This window comes from Lonchura striata, chromosome 34 (genome assembly GCF_046129695.1).
Source record: "Lonchura striata isolate bLonStr1 chromosome 34, bLonStr1.mat, whole genome shotgun sequence".
Taxonomy (NCBI): Eukaryota; Metazoa; Chordata; class Aves; order Passeriformes; family Estrildidae; genus Lonchura; species Lonchura striata.
In genome coordinates, this window is record NC_134636.1 from 4,473,141 (window position 1) to 4,490,630 (window position 17,490).

Below are 17,490 nucleotides of genomic sequence, written 5' to 3' on the forward strand. Positions count from 1 at the left end.
TCCATCACGGAAGGCCTCGGGCTTGGCCAGCCAGCACAGACCCACCGTGTGCTCCTCAGGGTATCCCTTGGCATATCACAGCATTTAAGAGGTTGGATGGTTTTTCCCGCTGTTTTATTGACTGACTGTGTCCTTTGAGGACCAGAAGAGGAAGCAGAGCCTTAAATTGCAGATGAAGAGCAAATGGTGAAGCAAAGGCTTCACCTCTCCCGTGAAACAAAAGGACTGTGTTAGCCATGGCCCTCCCAAGGTGCCAAACTTCAAGCCAAGAAGCTGCTGACAGGAGTTTTAGCATTCAGGAACACACATTATAACAGGATATGATTATATGCAGGTGCTTTTATTGTGGAGCCCAGGGAATCAGGGGTACAGACCCAAATCTGGCTGCGACATGACTTTCGAGCTCAAAGTATTCTATATTCTGTTGTTATATAACTTACATGTTAATTTTTAAACTTATATTGTTCTATTGTATACATTAAACTTATTCAACCATGAGTTTCTTGTGATCTTGTACAAGTCACTGACTACTGTTTCTCATCATTCTTACGATGAAACGGTAATTATATTTAATTACTAAACAATCATCACATCTAACAATTATATCATTTACCATATACTAGCTACACATGTGCTATTTTAGCAAGTGCACGGCCTATGCTTTCCCAGAGTATTTTTCCCAGGCCCTACTAAGTTTAATTTTCCTTCTAACTCTTTAAATTGTCATAATTTTGAAACCCTTTTACTATCAGGAGGAAATCTGGCACTTGTTTCCAGCCAGAGAACACTCACTCCTCAGCATCGTGGGCTGTGGTAGACAGTGCTTGAGGGGCCCAGAAATCCTTGGATGTGATCTCCTGTGCCAGTGGCCAGAACACAGAGTAGTGAGACTGACTTGAGGGGGCTGGCCCAGTTCTTGGACAAACTGCCAGGCAGGATGAGCCCCCTCCCCAAGAAGGAAAATTCCACCCCTGAGGTCCATGCCCACCCAGGCCATGAGATCACAGCAGGATTGTGAGCTCACAGCAGGCTCTGGGGTCACAGCAGGCTGAGCTCACAGCAGGCTCTGAGGTCACAGAGGTCCCAGAGCCCCGTGGTTGCAGAGCACCACAAGGCCCCAGCAGGCAGTCCTGGAGCACAACTGCTGCGGCAGCAGCGGCGGTGGCAGCAGTGGTGCTGACATTGGGACAGCGGCCTCAGGACAGTGGTGGCAGCGAGAGCGGCGGGACTGGCACAGGGCAAGGCACCATGGCCCTTGCTCTGCGCCTCCTCCTCCTGCTCCTCCTGGCCATGGCCCTGCCTGCCAGGGCTGCCCAGGCTGCTCCGCTGCAAGCGCGGGGAGCAGGTGAGCCGGCAGCCTGGCTGCCCTTTCCCAGGACAGCGCTCCCTGCTCCCCGGGAAGCGCTGGGGATGGTTTTCCCCTGGGCTTTAGGGAGGGTTTCCTCTGTGGGAGGGAGTGAAGACTCGTGGGTCCTGGGCTGCTCCAGCTGCCCTCCCAGGGATGTGGCCCAGGGCCTACCAAAAGTGTGGAGACTGGCCAAGAGACAGCCCAGAGCTCCCCAGGCCCCTGTGCAGCTTTGGCCATGTCCATTCTCATCTGGCTCCCACGGCCTTTCCCAGCTGCCTTGCAGTGCCCAGTTCCCACAGGCAGAAGGGAATCCCAGCACACCATAGAAAATGTTCTCATTTGTGCTCCAATCTAGATGAGGTTGCTGGGAAGGCTTCCCATTCGCTTGGCTGCATAAAGTTGTGAAGCCCTTGGAGCCTCCTGCAGGCATGTTCTCACTGTCCCTGTTCTGTGGAAAGCAGCATTTCCTGAAGGAAGCAGTCGCTCATCGGTGCCAGCCTCTGCTGCAGGAAGGAAGGCGATGCCAGGCACGGACACAGGCACAGGAGGTGATTGCTGTGCCGGGCTCAGCCGGGCTCAGCCCTCAGCGGGGCTGTGTGGCAGCAACTCTTCCCCCAGGCCCTGCCCTTGCACGGCCCGGCAGCAGCCAAAGCTGGAGGCGCCTTGGCTTCCAGGCCTCTGGAACTGGACACAGCACTTGAGGTGCTGCTCAACCAGTGCCCAGCACAGGGGAAGAATCACTGCCCTGCTCCTGCTGGCCACACCATTCCTGATCCAGGCCAGGAGCCATTGGTCTTCTTGGCCACCTGGGCACTCTGCTGGCTCATGGCCAGCCTGCTGTCCCTCTGTCCCTGCAGGTCCCTTTCTGCCTGGCTGCTGTCCAGCCACTCTGTCCTCAGCCTGTAGCGCTGCAGGTTTGTTGTGGCCAAAGTGCAGGACCCGGCACTTGGACTTGTTAAACCTCACCTTGTTGGATTTGGGCCCTGGATCCAGCCTGTCCAGGTCTCTGTCCCTCCTACCCTCCAGCAGATCAACGCTCCCAGCCAACTTGGTGTCACCATGTGTCCTGGGTTGTAAAATAAGCTTGTATTCTATTTGCCATCTGTTGAAGGCAAACCTGTCGGACAGGTTTTGTTATCTCTCTCAGAGACAATGGTTTGCCCCGTAAAGGCAATGGTTTGTTTATACACTATTGACTGACTCCCTGCCGGGCTGGTAAGTGAGGGGGGTCCCGCCCAGAGGGGGAAGCCAAGCACTCTATTATGGTATAAAGGGGTAGCTTTTAGGGGGAGAAGCAGCTCGCTTTTGCTCTCTTCGCGGGATTCCCGGAGAAGCAGCTCTCTTCGGCGGCACTCGCAGCGAAGCAGCCGGCGCGCGCTGAGCCGACGGCGGCGGAGCTCAGAGGCAACCCCGGCGCAGAGGAAGACCGGCCCCACTGCCACCAGATCTTCAGAAGAAAACTATACCCTTCTAAAGATCACCACTGCAGCTACAATTCATCAGCCACTGCAAGGGAAGCAATTGTCCCAGCAGAACTGATACTAGCACCCCTCAGGTTCTGGACTTTTTTTTTCTTTAACTGGTTTTGTTTGTACCGATTGCATTTGCCTTTTTAAATTGTTGTCTAGTTTTCTCCTAGTAAAGAATTGTTACTCCCACTCCCATATCTTTGCCTGAGAGCCTTTTAATTTAAAGATCCTGGTAATTCAGAGGGAGGGGGGGTTTGCCGTTCTCCATTGCACAGGAGGCTTTGCCTTCTTTCACAGACTCCTGTCTTGTCGAACCAAGACACCATGGTTCCATGAGACCCCAGAGTGTCCCAATGGTCTCCATGATTCCAGAGGCTTCCCAGTGTCCCAATGTCCCTTTGGTTCCATGGGACCCCTTGGTGTCACAAAGTCCCTCAGATCCCTGGGCCCTGCAGTGTCACAATGTCACCGTGGTCCCCCAAGGCCCTGCAGTGTCACAGTGGATCCTTGGTTCCTTGAGGTCTGGCATAGCAGCAATGCTCTCCTTGGTTCCCCCTGTCTCCCATGCCTCCCACTGTCAGGCTTTACAAGGACACCTGGTCAATGATGGGAGTGGCAGTGGGTACCTACTCGAGGAGGCAATCATAAAAATTCCTCCCAACCCCCTGTGCCAAGCCAGGTGCCACTTCAGATCAGGTATGATCCCCTGGATCTGGAGAGTCAGCCAGATGGTTTAGAAGAAAATTATCTGCCGAGTGAGCCTCCCAATTATGATTCATCTGTGAGACAGATCACCACCTCTGTCCTAAGGTGACATCAAGGTGCTTGTATCCCCAGTCGTGTGTTCTGTTTATGTTTGATATTATGTTCTGTGCTTTCAGAACTGACTCTGAAAGTGAAGGTTTGTTTTGTCTTGTTATCAGCTGGCTCACCTCCCCCCATGGTCTGTTGTCTAGGAGAGGTGAGGGCTTGCTTGCTTTGCTTGCTTGTTTGGTTCCTTGCTTGCTCTCGCTCCTGCTTTTGCTTTTGCTTTTGCCTTTGCTTTTGCTTATTTGTTAGTTTAGCTAAGCAGTCCAAATTTTTCTCTAGACTGTTTTTTTCCTTTCCCTTTCCTGAGCAGCATTCCAACCTTTCCAGACTGGGACCTAGGAAACACCGAGAGTCTGCATTTTGTGATGTGCAGCAGGCAGCCCAGCTCCAGATACTGAGAACTGAGCAACCTCTCCCAGGAGTGGACTTTCTGAATTTATCATCTCTTCAGAGTGGTGAAAGAGTTTTTGTCATTTGATTTTGGTTTTTTATTTTTGGTTTTTACTTTTTTCTTTTGTGCTGGGGAGTGTTTTGCTTGTTAAATAAACAGGTTTTATTCACTTCTCTCTGAGGACAGTCTTCCCGAATCAGGTCAGGGGGAGGGACTGTGGGGATTTGCTTTCCGGGGGCTCCTTCCGGAGGTTTTCTCCCAAAATTGCCCTAAACCAGGACAATCTCTAACATCAAAAAGGAAAGAAAGGCAATCACGGTAGGTGACTCCCTTCTGAGGGGAACAGAGGGCCCCATATGTCAACCAGAGCCATCCCACAGAGAGGTCTGCTGCCTCCCTGGGGCCCGGGTACGGGATATCCCTGAGAGACTGCCTGGGCTGATTCAGCCCTCTGATTATTACCCACTGCTGATACCCCAGGCTGGCAGTGATGAGATTGAAAAGAGGAGTGTCAGGGCAATGGAAAGGGACTTTAGGGCATTGGGTCAGGTGGTTTATAGGACAGGGGCACAGACATTTTTTCCTCAGTCCCTTTGGAGTCTGAGAAAAATGGTGAAAGCAATAGGAAAGCTCACATTATCAACAAGTGGCTCACGGGTTGGTGTCATTGGCAAAATTTCAGATTCTTTAATCAGAGGGTGACTTTTACAGCACCTGGCCTGCTGGAACCAGATGGGCTCCATCTTTCTGGTAAGGGCAGAAGAATTTTAGCTCATGAACTGGAAGAACGTGTTGAGAGGGCTTTAAACTAGGTCTGAAGGGGGAGGGAGATGTAGCTGGTTTGTCTGAAAGCAGGCCAAAGGGTGGTAAGCCTGAGTGAGGGGTGAAATCAGCAGCCCAGCTGAGGTGCACACAGCGTGGGTCACAAACAAGAAGAGCTGGAGGCCATGGTGCAACAGCAGAGCTGTGATGGAATTGCCATCACAGAAACAGGGAGGGATGGCTCACGTGGCTGGAGTGCTGCATTAGATGGCTGCAAGCTCTTCAGGAGAGACAGGAAAGGGAGAAGAGGTGGAGCAGTGGCCCTTTATATTAGGGAGGGTTTTGTTGCTATGGGTGTTGAACCTAATGATGATGAAATTGAATGTCTCTGGGTGAGAATTAGGGGGAAGGCCAACAAGGCTGACATCCTACTGGGAGTGTGTTATTGTCCACCCACCCAGGAAGAAGAGGTGGACAACTCATTCTGTAAGCAGCTAGAGAATGTTTCTGGATCATCAGCCCTTGTTCTTTTGGTGATTTCAACCTGGTGGACATCTGCTGGGAACACAATACAGCTAAAAAGAGGCAGTCCAGGAAATTTTTAGGGTTGGTGGAGGACAATTTTTTGTTGCAGCTGGTGAGTGAGCCCACCAGGGGAGGGACTGTGTTAGATCTGATGTTTGCAAATAGAGATTGGCTGGTGGGAGATGTGGTGGTTGGAGGCTGCTTGGGGAATGGTGACCATGAAATTATAAAATTCTCAATATTTGGTGAAGTCAGGAGGAGCACTAATAAGGTTTTTACATTGGATTTCCAGAGGGCAGACTTTGCCCGATTTAGGAGACATTCAGACAGTTGCTTGGGAAGCAGCCCTTAAAAACAGAGGGCTTCAGGAAAGGTAGGTGTGTTTCAAAACAGAGATCTCAAGGGCACAGGAACAGACTGTCCCTGTGTGCCAAAAGATAAGTCAATGAGACAAACGTCTAGCCTGGATGGCAAAGGAGATTTTGGAGGAACTCAGGAATAAAAAGAGGATGTATCATCTTTGGAAGGAGGGTCAGGTCTCTCAGGAAGTGTTTAATGGGTCTGCTAGGGCATGTAGGAAAGAAATTAGGGAGGCCGAAGCTCAGTTTGAACTTGAAATGGCAACTTCAGTAAAGGCTAATAAAAAATGTTTTTATGAATATATTAATGGTAAAAGGAAGGGTAAGGTCAGCCTTTGTTCTTTATTAGATGTGGAAGGGAATTTAATAACTGCAGATGGAGAGAAGGCAGAGGTGCTTAACGCCATCTTTGCCTCAGTCTTTAGTGAGAAGACGATTTGCCTTCAGGACAACTGTCCTCCTGGGCTGGTAGATGGTGTCAGGGAGCAGAGTGGGCCACTGTTATCCAGGGGGAGGCAGTCAGAGAACTGCTGAGCTGCTTGGATGTTCATAAATCCATGGGACCAGATGGGATCCACCCCAGGGCGATGAGGGAGCTGGCAGATGAGCTTGCCAAGCTGCTCTCCATCATTTTCCAGCAGTCCTGGCTCACTGGGGAGGTTCCAGATGACTGGAAGCTACCCAATGTGATGCCCATTCACAGCAAGGGTGGGAAAGAGGATCCTGGTAATTACAGGCCAGACAGCCTGACCTCAGTGTCCAGTAAGGTCATGGAGCAGTTAACACTGAGTGTCACCACACAGCACTTACAGGATGGCCAGGGTGTCAGACCCAGGCAGCAGGGGTTTAGGAGGGGTAGGTCGTGTTTGACCAACCTGGTCTCCTTTCATGACCAGGTGACCCTCCTGGTGGGTGCGGGACAGGCTGTGGATGTGTCTATTTGGACTCCAGCAAGGCCTGTGACACTGACTCCCACAGCACACTCCTGGAAAAGCTGCAGCCCACGGCTGGGACAGGAGCACTCTGTGCTGGGCTCAGAACTGGCTGCATGGCCGGCCCAGAGAGTGGTGGTGAGCGGTGCTGCATCCAGCTGGGGACAGTCACCAGTGGTGTCCCTCAGGGCTCTGTGCTGGGCCAGCTCTGTTCAATGTTTTTATTGACCACATGGATGAGGGGATTGAGCCTTTCATTAGTAAATCTGCAGACGACACTAAGCTGGGAGCGTGTGTCCATCTGTTGGAAGATAGGAGGGCTCTGCAGGGAGGCCTGGAAGGGTTGGAGGGATGGGCAGAGTCAAATAAGATGAAGCTTATTAAATCCAAGTGCCCATCCCTGCATTTTGACCACAAACACCCCCTGCAACATTACAGGCTGGGGATGGTGTGGCTGGTCAGTGCCCAGGCAGAAAGGGACCTGGGGGCACTGGTCTAAAGCCGGTTGAACATGAGCCAGCAGTGTGCCCTGGTGGCCCAGAAGGCCAATGGCTCCTGGCCTGGATCAGGAATGGTGTAGCCAGCAGGAGTAGGGCAGTGATTCTTCCCCTGTACTTGCCCTGGTTGGGCAGCACCTCAAGTGCTGTGTCCAGTTCTGGGCCACCCAGTTTGGGAAGGTCATGGAGGACCTGGAGCGTATCCAGAGAAAGGCAGCAAGGCTGGTGAGATGCTTGGAACACAAGTCCTGTGAGGAACAACTGAGGGAGCTGGGGTTGTTTAGCCTGGAGAAGAGGAGGCTCAGAGATGACCTTATCACTCTCTACACTCCCTGAAAGGTGGTTGCAGTCAAGTGGGGGTTGGTCTCTTTCTCCTCACAGCAGCTGACAGAACCAGAGGACACAGTCTTATGCTGCACCAAGGGAAATTTAGATTGGATATTGGGAAAAATGTTTTTTATGGAAAGGGTGATAAAGTACTGGAATTGTCTGTCCAGGGAGGTGGTGGAGTCAGCATCCTTGGATATGTTTAAAAAAAGACTGGATGTGGCACTCAGTGCCATGGTTTAGCTGAGGTGGTGTTAGGGCATGGATTGGACTTGATGATCTTAAAGGTCTCTTCCAACTCAGTAATTCTGTGTTTCTGTGATTATGTGACATCACACAGCAGGCTGTGAGGTCAGAGAGTGTGCTGTAGGACATCACACAGCAGGCTGTGAGGTCAGAGAGTGTGCTGTGACATTATAGGGTGGCTGTGCTACATCACTGAAGGTGTTGTGACATGACAGGATGGGTCTGTGAGGCCACAGAGGTGCTGTGTGACATGATAAGTGAGTTCTGACATCACAGAGCAGGCTGTGACATCACAGAGCAGGCTGTGACATCACAGAGGAGGTTTGACATCACAGAAGAGTTTGTGATGTCACAAATCTGTCTATGACATTTCAGGCTGGCTGTGTGATGTCACAGAATGGGCTGTGAGGCTACATAGAAGACTCTGCCATCATAGAGAAGGCCTCTGTGACATCACAGAGCAGCTGTGTGATGTCACAGAGAAGGCTGAGACAATAGAGAGTGGGTTGTGCCATCACAGAACTGATTGTGAAAATTTAGAGCAGGCTGTGACATTAAAGGGAGACTGTGACATCACAGGCTGGGCTGTGACGCCACAGGGCAGATTTTGTGACATCACAGAGCAGATTGGGACCTCAAAGAGTAGGCTGTGACATCACAGAGCAGCTGTATGAAATCCCAGGTGGCCTGTTACATCTCAGAGTGGGCTGTGTGACATCGCAGGGGCTGTGTGACATCCCAGGGGTCCTGTGACATTACAGGGGCTGTGTGACATCACAGGGGCTGTGTGACATCACTGGGGTTCTCTGACATCACAGGGGCTGTGTGATTTCACTGAGGAGGTCACTCTGCCCCAGTTTCCCCCAGAGAAGTCCAACACTGCTCATGCACAGGGGGGTCCCCTGTCCCCCCGGGTCCCCCCGCCCCCATTGCCGCAGCCTCCCCCAGAGGATGTTCCACGAGATCAACCCCAGAGCCCGACACAGGGACGGGGGCTGGGGCTGTGGGGGGTGGGACGGGGGGACAGGGACCCCCTGGCAGTGTCCCTGTGTCCCCCAGGGCCAGAGCCTGGGCCAGGGCTCCTTCACCCTGTTACCAACGAGGGCTTGAGAGTGCTGAAAAGTCCCCGGCAAGGGAGCAGCAAAAACCAGATTTAATATTAAGCGACAGCACCACAAAGTTCCTTGGCAAGAGTCACTCTGCTCCTGACTGAACACTTCAGGCACCCCTAGGAAACAAATCAACCACAAATCCAAACAAAATCCAGAAATGATCAGAGAACTGTCCCTTTATGTGGCATAGGGACACATAGGACAGTGAGGGCAAGGATAAAAGGAATATGGCCCAAAAGCTGAACAGAGGTCAAATTTAACAGGACTTAAATTATACCTTAACCTTAACTTCTACCTTCAACTTCAAAATTTAACAAAAGAACAGAGTTTAACAGTATTTAACCTAACTTACAACCTATGACTTTTCAATTTAATAGAGGAATATCATTTAATACTATTTAGCTCAGCTTATAACTTATAGCAAAAGAACAACTCTTAGCAGCATTTAACTTAGCTTAGGCTGCATGACTTGACCTCACTTACAGGCCTGACTGGCTCAGCTATCCAGGGCACTCGGAGCCCTCAGGGAGCAGCATTTCTGCCACATTCCCCAGCACAGGCACTCCTGTGTGCACACAGACACAGAGAGTCAGTGCAAGGCACCTGTGAGAAATTCCCCTGAGGGCGGGGAAATGCTCCCTGAGGATGCTTTGGCATCTCCCCAGCAGGGAAGGGTTGAGCCTGGAGGAGTGGGGGGATCGGCCCAGGCTCCCTCGTTGTTTCGGGATCCCCGAATTCAGCAAACGGGAGAGTTCCCGGCTTGGAGAGGCCCCACTCAGAGGGAGTCGCTGGCCCAGGAGAGCTCCAAGGGCTCCTTTTGGAGCGCTGTTTGTAGGGCCCCAAGAGAGGGGCTGCAGTCCCAGCCATGTTTCATCCTGGCCGCACTTGGCATCAGCAGCTTTCTTTGGCAGGGTGAGAACAGGGATGTTGTGCCACTGAGGGAACACAAACAATTCCCAGGGCTGCTCCTAAAGTAACCAGGAGCTGGCTGGGCAGCAGCAGTGCCTGGAGCAGACAGTGTTTGTGATGAGCTCCAGAGGAGCTGAGCCCAGGGGCTGCTGGCCAAGACCGAGGCCCAGTGAGCATTTCTCAGCTGGCAGGGCAGCCTGAGAAGGGGAGGAGGGAATGCACCAGCAAGGAGCCATTGTGACACTGTGGGGCCTGTGAGACCAAGGGGCCATTGTGACACTGTGGGGCCTGTGAGACCAAGGCACCATTGTGACACTGTGGGGCACCATGGAACAATGGACACCATTGTGACACTTGGGGGACACATTGGATCATGGAGACCATTGGGATACTATGATACCCAATGGAATCAGCAAATCATTGTGACACTGTGAGGCCTCATGGAACCAGTGAGACCATTGTGACCCTGGGGTCCCCACAGAACCAAGAGGACCATTGTGACACTGTGGGGCCTCGTGTCATCAGTGGTCCATTGTGACACTGTGGAGCCAAAGGAGATCATTGTGACACTGCAAACCCCCATGGTCCAAAGGCCCATTGTGACATTGTGGGCCTCATGGATCAGAGGACTCACGTGTCATTGTGGGGCCTGGGGAACCATGGAGACCATTGGGACACTCCATGGCCTCATGGAATCTTTGGAACCATTGTGAAACTAGGAGGTCTCATGGAACCCAGGGGCTATTGTGACACTGTGGGACCCCATTGAACCAAGGGTCCATTGTGATACTGTAGGTCTTCTTGTAATCAAAGAGCAATTCTGACACTGTGGGACCCCATGCAACCAAAGGAACACAGAACAGGTCTGGCTGCTTTGGCCTCCCGTGGACTGCCTGACTGGTCCAGCTGACCTTGGCATGTTAAAGGTCTCTTCTCCTCTGCTACTGGGGCTCACTGGGACAGGAAACACTGGGGCTCCCTGCTTTCCTTTCAGTGGAAAAGAACTCTCCTTCTCCTCCAAGTGCCCATGGCCAGAACTGGGATTTTACGTCCAAGTGTCCTTTTATCCCGGGATTGTTCCCATAGGAATATTGCCAGGACAAGTCTGGTTGGAAGTGGTTTCATGAGGGTCACCTCTCATCTGTGCCCAAAACACTGGGGAAGGCTCCATGCTTTCCTTCCTATGGGAAAGAATTGTCCTGTTGTGTGTTTTTCTTTAGTTTGATATTTGTTCTGTGTATGTTCAACCCCCAACCCCTAATCTCCTCCCTTGCCCAGTTTTCAATCTTCCCAAACTCTTCCCTACCCCCCTCCTCTCCAAGTTGTCAATCCTCCCTTTTCCCTGCCCCTTTCCCCAGAACATTCCCTGTCACTCCTCGTAGCCTCCTCCCCTGCTTCCAGAGCATTCCCTGTCTATTTAGTGAGGCTCAACACCCTTTTGGTTACTTTGTGTTACTCCTCTCCCCTGTTTCCCCTGATAGGTTTGTGCTATGTTAGTCCCTCCTTAGACTCTTCCCCAGGCGTACCCTCAGTGGTTGCTGTTCCTATACCCCGCCTCTTGAGTTCTGGTATAAAACCTTTGTTCGCCCTCCCCAGAGGGTCTTGGGGCTCACTGAATGAAACCATCCTGTTCACCCCCAAGTCCCGTGTTGCCTCCCCACGCCAAGTGGGACTGCAGAGCTTCACAGGGGGAGCAGCCGCCCGTTCTCTTCCCTCTCACCGCCCAGCACTCCACTGCTCGGGGTATCGCGGTGAGAGAGGCTGCCCGCATTACAACACTGTCCTGCTTCTCCAGGTGCCCATGGCCAAAATTGTGATTCTGTCTCCAAAATTCCCTATATCCAGAAGCTGCCTGCAGACAATCTGCCATTCCTGACAAGTCTGGCTGACCTTGGCCTTGTGAGGCTCTCCTCTGCCTTCCAAACACTGGGGCTCTGTGCTTTGCTTCCTATGGAACAGAACTCTTCTTATCCAGGTGCCTATGTCCAGAATTGGGATTTCACCTCCAACATTGCCTGGTGTGAAAGACTGGAGGAGATTGTTGGCTGGAAACATTTTGTGTGTGGGGGAGGAAGGGGCAGGTCCAGCCTTGCCCGGCCCTGGAACCCCAGCCCTGCCCTGCCCTGGAACCCCAATCCCCCCAGAGCCTCTATCCCAGCCCAGCAGTGTCTGCCAGTCCCTGCCACAGCACAGGCAATGCTCCACAGCCACCTCTGGAGCTCCAGCCCAGCTCCTGAGTGACCAAATGACCCCAAGTCCTCCCTGGGGCTGGGGCAGCAGAACTCAGAGGCACCAGCAGCTCCAGCTGGGAAATGGAGTGTGGGATGGGGCTGTGAAAGCCCTGCCTGGGCTGTGCCAAGCAGGACACACAAGCCCTGACCCTCATCCCCCAAGCAACTCTCTCAAGATGACATTTAAAAGGAATTACAATTATTTGTGTACTCTGAGTTAGATTCACTGGAGAAATAGTGCCCTGCAGCTCATTAACATTCAGAATACTTGAACAAGCCAAGCCTCTGGGAATAATTTGATTTAAGTTTTCAAATCTTTTGTGATTAATTAGGCAGGCTTTAGTAGTGTATTCAAAGTGAATGCTTTATTTTTACAAAGACACAGAAAAGATTTGTTAGGTCCTGTTTCATTTTTTTACTCCACATAAATGAATATGTGCAATCTCCACTTGACACTGAATCCAAGTACCTCCTCATGCAGTTGGAATAGATATGAAAATCAAGACCCTTGATGGCTGACAATCCATCAGACTCTGTCCCTACCCCCACCCCACCATTTCCCCCATCCAAGCCCTGGCACTCAGAGCAGCCTTGTGCAAATCTGAGCTCCCTCCAGCCCAGGCTGCACCTGCAGGTTTCAGCTCCTTGGCTCCAACTCCCACCTGCTTTCCTTGGAGTAAGAGCTGCCTGAGACACAGAGGGATGTTCATTTCTTGTCAGCCAACAAAGCCAAGGGAAGGCACAGCTCCATCAAATGCAGAAGTCATTCCTCTGCTGGCTATTAAATCCACTTGGCACAGTAGCCAGTCTCAGAGCAATGGAAAACACTTTCTGTGCCCACCACAGATCCCAAGGTTCCCCCAAACCCTCCGTGCCCCGATTCTGCCCAGATTTGCTCTTTCCACACACAAGTCACAGGCTGAAGTCAGGAGCTCCCTCCATGCCCAAAGGGAGGAAAAGAGAGAAAGTGGATGAAGAGCTCTCCTGTGCAGAGCCAAGGTCCCAAGTGCCCCTGCAGTGGGAACCACAACTCATCAGGTTTGTGCCCTTTGGGCTCAGGGATGGTGACACTCAGAGGCACAGAAAGGTTTCTTGCCAACAAACAGGAGTTGAACATTTGAACAATTTAATAACCATCACAGACTTTCCTTTTTCTTGGAACTGTTTGAACCTGCTCTGGACTGAAAACCCAGAAAAACACCAGCAGCTCACACCTGTGGCCCACCGAGGTCTGGGACCCTGCATTCCAGTGCCAGAGGGACTGAGAAGAGACCGAGTGAGCCAACTACAACCCACAAAAAGGACTTTCTGAATTGCCACCTCTTCAGAACTCTGAGGGGGTTTATTTCATATTATTCATGCTTGTGAATACTTTACTTATTAAATAAACTGTTTTTTTCCACTTTTCTCCAGGGAAGTCTTCTCCTGAAATAGTAGGGAGAAGGGCCGCTTGAACTTGATTTGTAGACGGACTCCTTTTGGAGGTTTCCTCACAAAATTTGCCCGAAACCAGGACAAACAGTCACAATTGTGCCACTTCACCAGTGGCACAACTCCCCAGCCCCCCAGGAAAAGAAAGGACATGTCAAGTTCTCCAAACACTTGGCCTGCTTTGCTGCAAAAGTTGTGCTGCATACACAGTGCAGTGTGGAAAGCCAAGAGAAGCTGCAGCAGGTGGCAAATCTTGGGACAGAAGCTCGACCTTGTTCTCCATGAGAGGTTCTTGTCAAGAGCAGACAGGAGAAGATTCCTGGAGAAGTGGAACAGCTTTGCAGAAGTGAAATGAAAATGAAAGAAAGTATCTAAGATGTTTTCCTCTTTATTTCTATGCTCCCCTTTGCCATGTTGCACGACTTCTCCATGGCATGAATTCCAAATGGATCTCACCTCTAAGATGGGTCACTTAGCAAGTTATAAACACTGAAAAATAGCATGAGCTACACGCAGTTTTCCTTCCCCTGTTTTTATTGGAAAGCAACGCTGGAGACATAAGTGCAGTGCTTGGGTCAGGTAGGAATCCTACAGCACGGGAATGTGCCCCAAGGGTGTTTGAGCCTCAGCAAGGACAATGCACAGCAGCGACACAGCAGAGGGTATTCCTCTGCCAGTGTGCAGGAGTCAGGACTCTGGATCTGGGCTCCACACTGCAAAGTTCCCGTGTCTGGACAGACGAAGGGGCTGTCCCCGGGGCGCGCGGGGCTCGGCCGTGGGGCTCGTGGGGCGAGCGGGGAACGGACACGCGGACAAACGGCCTCGGTGCTTCAGTTGCAGAGGCAGCAGCGGCGGCGGCGGCAGCAGCGGCGGCAGCAGCGGCAGCAAAAGCAGTTTTTCTCTTCTTTCTCGTTCTCTTCTCCCTCCCCCGCTCTCGGACACCTTCCCCTCGGTGTCCTTCCCCGGTGTCCCTCTCCTCTCCCCGCCTCCTTCTCCCCATGCCGGGCCGGGCCATGCCCCCGGCCCGCCCCCGGCCCCGGGCGGGGCTGCCCCGTCCCCGGCCCCGCCCGCCCCGCCGCGGTCTCGCCTCCGCCCGGCTCTGGCCGTGCTGGCGGTGGCGCTGCCGGGCGGGCATCAGTGCCTGGGGCTGGGCCGGCATCGCCGCCCTTTGGCTCCGCCTGGCCCGAGCCCGGCCCCGGCCCCGCCGCAGGGTCCGGCCCCGGCGCCGGCGCCTCCCGGGCCCCGCGGAGGACACACGCGGCACGGCCGCTCCCGCCGCCCCCGCTGCGGCTTCCCCGGCCCGAGCTCCGCCGCTCGGCAGCGCGGCCGCCGGCCCCGAGCCTCCCGTGTCCCGTTGCCGAGACCGAAGGCCTGGGGATGGCCGGCCCGAGGCGCTCGGGGGGCGCTCGGGGGCCGCTCCTGGCCCCGGGCCGAGCGCTGACAGCCGCGTCCCGCCCGCAGGGAAGGCGCAGGAGGCCCTGCAGGAGCGGTACCGAGTGGGTTCGCTGCTGGGGCGCGGCGGCTTCGGCAGAGTGTTCGCAGCCACGCGGCTCTCGGACGGCGCCCCGGTGAGCGGCGGGGCCGGCGGCGGGCACGGAGGAGGAGGAGGAGGAGGAGGAGGAAGGAGAAGGAGGAGAAGGAAGAGAAGGAGCAGGAGGAAGGAGGGAGAGTAGGAGAAGTGGGAAGAAGGGAGAGGAGGAGGAGGAGTGGGAAGGAGGGAGAGGAGGAGGAGGAGGATGGAGGAGGAAGTGAAGGAGGAGGAGGAAAGAGGAGGCAGAGCAGGAGGAGAAGGAAGGAGGGAGAGAAGAAGGAGAAGGAAGGAGGGAGAGGAGGAGAAGGATGATGGAGGAGGAAGAGAAGGAGGAGGCGGAGGAGGAGGAGAAGGAAGCAGGAGGATGGGGCTCGGCAGGGCGGGCGGCGAGCTCAGCCCGCTGCTGCCTTTGGCTTGCAGGTGGCCATCAAAAGGGTGCCACGGAACCGCGTCCGGCGCTGGGGCGAGCTGGTGAGTGAGCGGGGCCAGCGGGAACAGCCGGGCCGTGCCGGGCGGGGATGAGGCGAGCCCCGGCATGGGGGAAGCCACCAGGACGCCTCGATGGGGAGCGGGCGTGGGGCCAGCGCAGGGCGCAGAGCATCCCGGGCTGGCTGAGGGGTTCCCCTGCCCTGGCACGACATCAGTCCCACTGGTGGCACCGTGGTCCTCCCGCAGCCCGACGGCACCAGCGCACCCCTGGAGATCGTCCTGCTGGACAAGGTGTCCACCGGCTTCCCTGGTGTGGTCCAGCTGCTGGAGTGGTTTGAGCTCCCCAACAGCATCGTGATGGTGCTGGAGCGGCCGGAGCGGTCTCAGGACCTCCTGCATTTCATTCGGGCACGGAGGTTCCTGTCTGAAGAGGTGGCACGGGAGCTGTTCCGCCAGGTGCTGGAGGCCGTGCGGCACTGCACCAGCCGCGGGGTCCTGCACCGTGATATAAAACCAGAGAACATCCTGGTTGACCTGGCCACTGGCCAGGCAAAATTGATCGACTTTGGCTGTGGCACCTACCTGCAGGACACAGCCTACACTGACTTTGCAGGTGAGCCCGGGCAGGGGTGTGCTCCTGGTCCCACCATCTCATGGCCCAACATCTCACAGGCCAAGCTGGGTGTGGCAGTGGGGATTATCCCTTTTGCTGCCAGTCAGAGTACTGAGTCTTTACCTGAGCTGCTTTTGAGTGGGGCTGGGTGGGGAGGCATCTTCCAGCCCTGCTGGCAGCCTTCACCCACCACTCTGCCTGGGGCTGGGGTTGGAGCAGCAGCAGCCAGACTGACAAAAGCACCCGTGGGTGGGGGTAGCAGAGGAGGGGGCCAGGACCAGTGCACCAGCCAGTTTGGTGTGCAGGTGAGAGGAAGGGCTTGGACTGCTCCACTCACCTTGTTTCCATAATATTTTATGAAAACATAAAATATTGCCTTCATAATATCTTTGGGGCACTGCAGGCAGGGAGGATAAGGACCTGTTTTTTCCCCCACCCCTGAGTGGGTTTTTGCTTTACATGTCATGGTCAGGCCTTGCTGGGGCTTCTGCTGCCCTCTTCCAAAACCAGTGGCTTCTTGTCCAGCCCTGAGTTTGTACACAAGTCCCAAGTATTGGCGAGAGTGCAGCAGTCACTCCGTGTGTCACTGGGGCAGCCCCTGCATGCCCAGGGATGCTGGGGCCAGGCTCTGGAAGCAGCAGCATCCCCCTGATGAACTCCATCTCTATTCCACAGGAACACTGTCATACAGCCCCCCGGAATGGACCCGCTTGGGCTGGTACCATGGCGAGGCAGCAACGATCTGGTCCCTGGGCATCCTGCTGCACCAGATGGTCTGCGGGCAGCACCCTTTCAGGAGGGGCCGGAAGATCAGCTGGGACCATCAGCTCTCGCTGCCACAGCGGCTCTCTCCAGGTGGATCCTCATCTCTGGCCACGGGGGAATACCAGTGCTGGGAGACAGCAGCGGGCTCGTGAGCATCTTGCTCTGGCAGCCGCTGAGGAGGTGGCACATGTCCTGCTCTCCTGCTCTCCTCCACAACAGGGAATTGATGGGAAAGTTAAGCCCAGCTGGGAGCACAGAAGCAGCATGGCCTGGGCATGGGAAGAGTGGGGCAAAGCAGACAGGAGCCTTCTCTAGCTGACTGGTGGTTTCTGGTTTTTCTGCCCAGCGTGCCAAGAACTTATCAGGTGGTGTTTATCCATGCACTTCTTGGACAGACCTTCCTTAGAAGACCTGTTCTGTGAACCTTGGATACAGGATAGTCACCTGTCATAGATGAAGGGAGAGAGCCTCATGCACACTTTGCTGCAGGGCCCTGGTAAGTTACAGCTCCACACATGCCCTGGCAATCAGAAGCAAGGAAACCCAGACTTTTTTCCTTGCCTATATCAATGCACTGGGGTTGTTTGGTGGGAATATGCAGCCCTTGTGCTGGAGCGGAGCTGCTCTGCCCAGCACTGGTGGCTGCCATCCAAGGTGGTTTTGCTTGTCCCAGTTGCCTGACAGCTGGGGCCCTGGGCAGAGCCCTGACAGCCTGGTCTGACCCCCAGGGAAGGAGAAGGAGCCCCTGGAGAAGCTGTACCAGGTGGGGCTGCTGGAGACAGCGAGGACAACATCAAGGATGA

At 54.1% G+C, this 17,490-nt stretch overlaps 1 protein-coding gene across 1 annotated transcript; it reads left to right on the forward strand.

The window, feature by feature from the left end:
- Positions 1 to 551: 551 nt before the first annotated feature.
- LOC144247832 (serine/threonine-protein kinase pim-1-like) lies at positions 552 to 17,140 on the forward strand. Its single transcript, XM_077789489.1, has 6 exons — positions 552 to 559; positions 14,488 to 14,917; positions 15,301 to 15,351; positions 15,556 to 15,922; positions 16,598 to 16,777; positions 17,034 to 17,140. The coding sequence occupies exons 1-6, from the start codon at positions 552 to 554 to the stop codon at positions 17,138 to 17,140; spliced, it is 1,143 nt and encodes a 380-aa protein (XP_077645615.1).
- The last annotated feature ends 350 nt before the right edge of the window (positions 17,141 to 17,490 follow it).

Coding starts and splice junctions, on each gene's coding strand:
- LOC144247832 (XM_077789489.1), top strand. Junction 15,352..15,555: donor TCCGGCGCTGGGGCGAGCTG/GTGAGTGAGCGG, acceptor GTCCTCCCGCAG/CCCGACGGCACCAGCGCACC. Junction 16,778..17,033: donor GCCACAGCGGCTCTCTCCAG/GTGGATCCTCAT, acceptor TTTTCTGCCCAG/CGTGCCAAGAACTTATCAGG.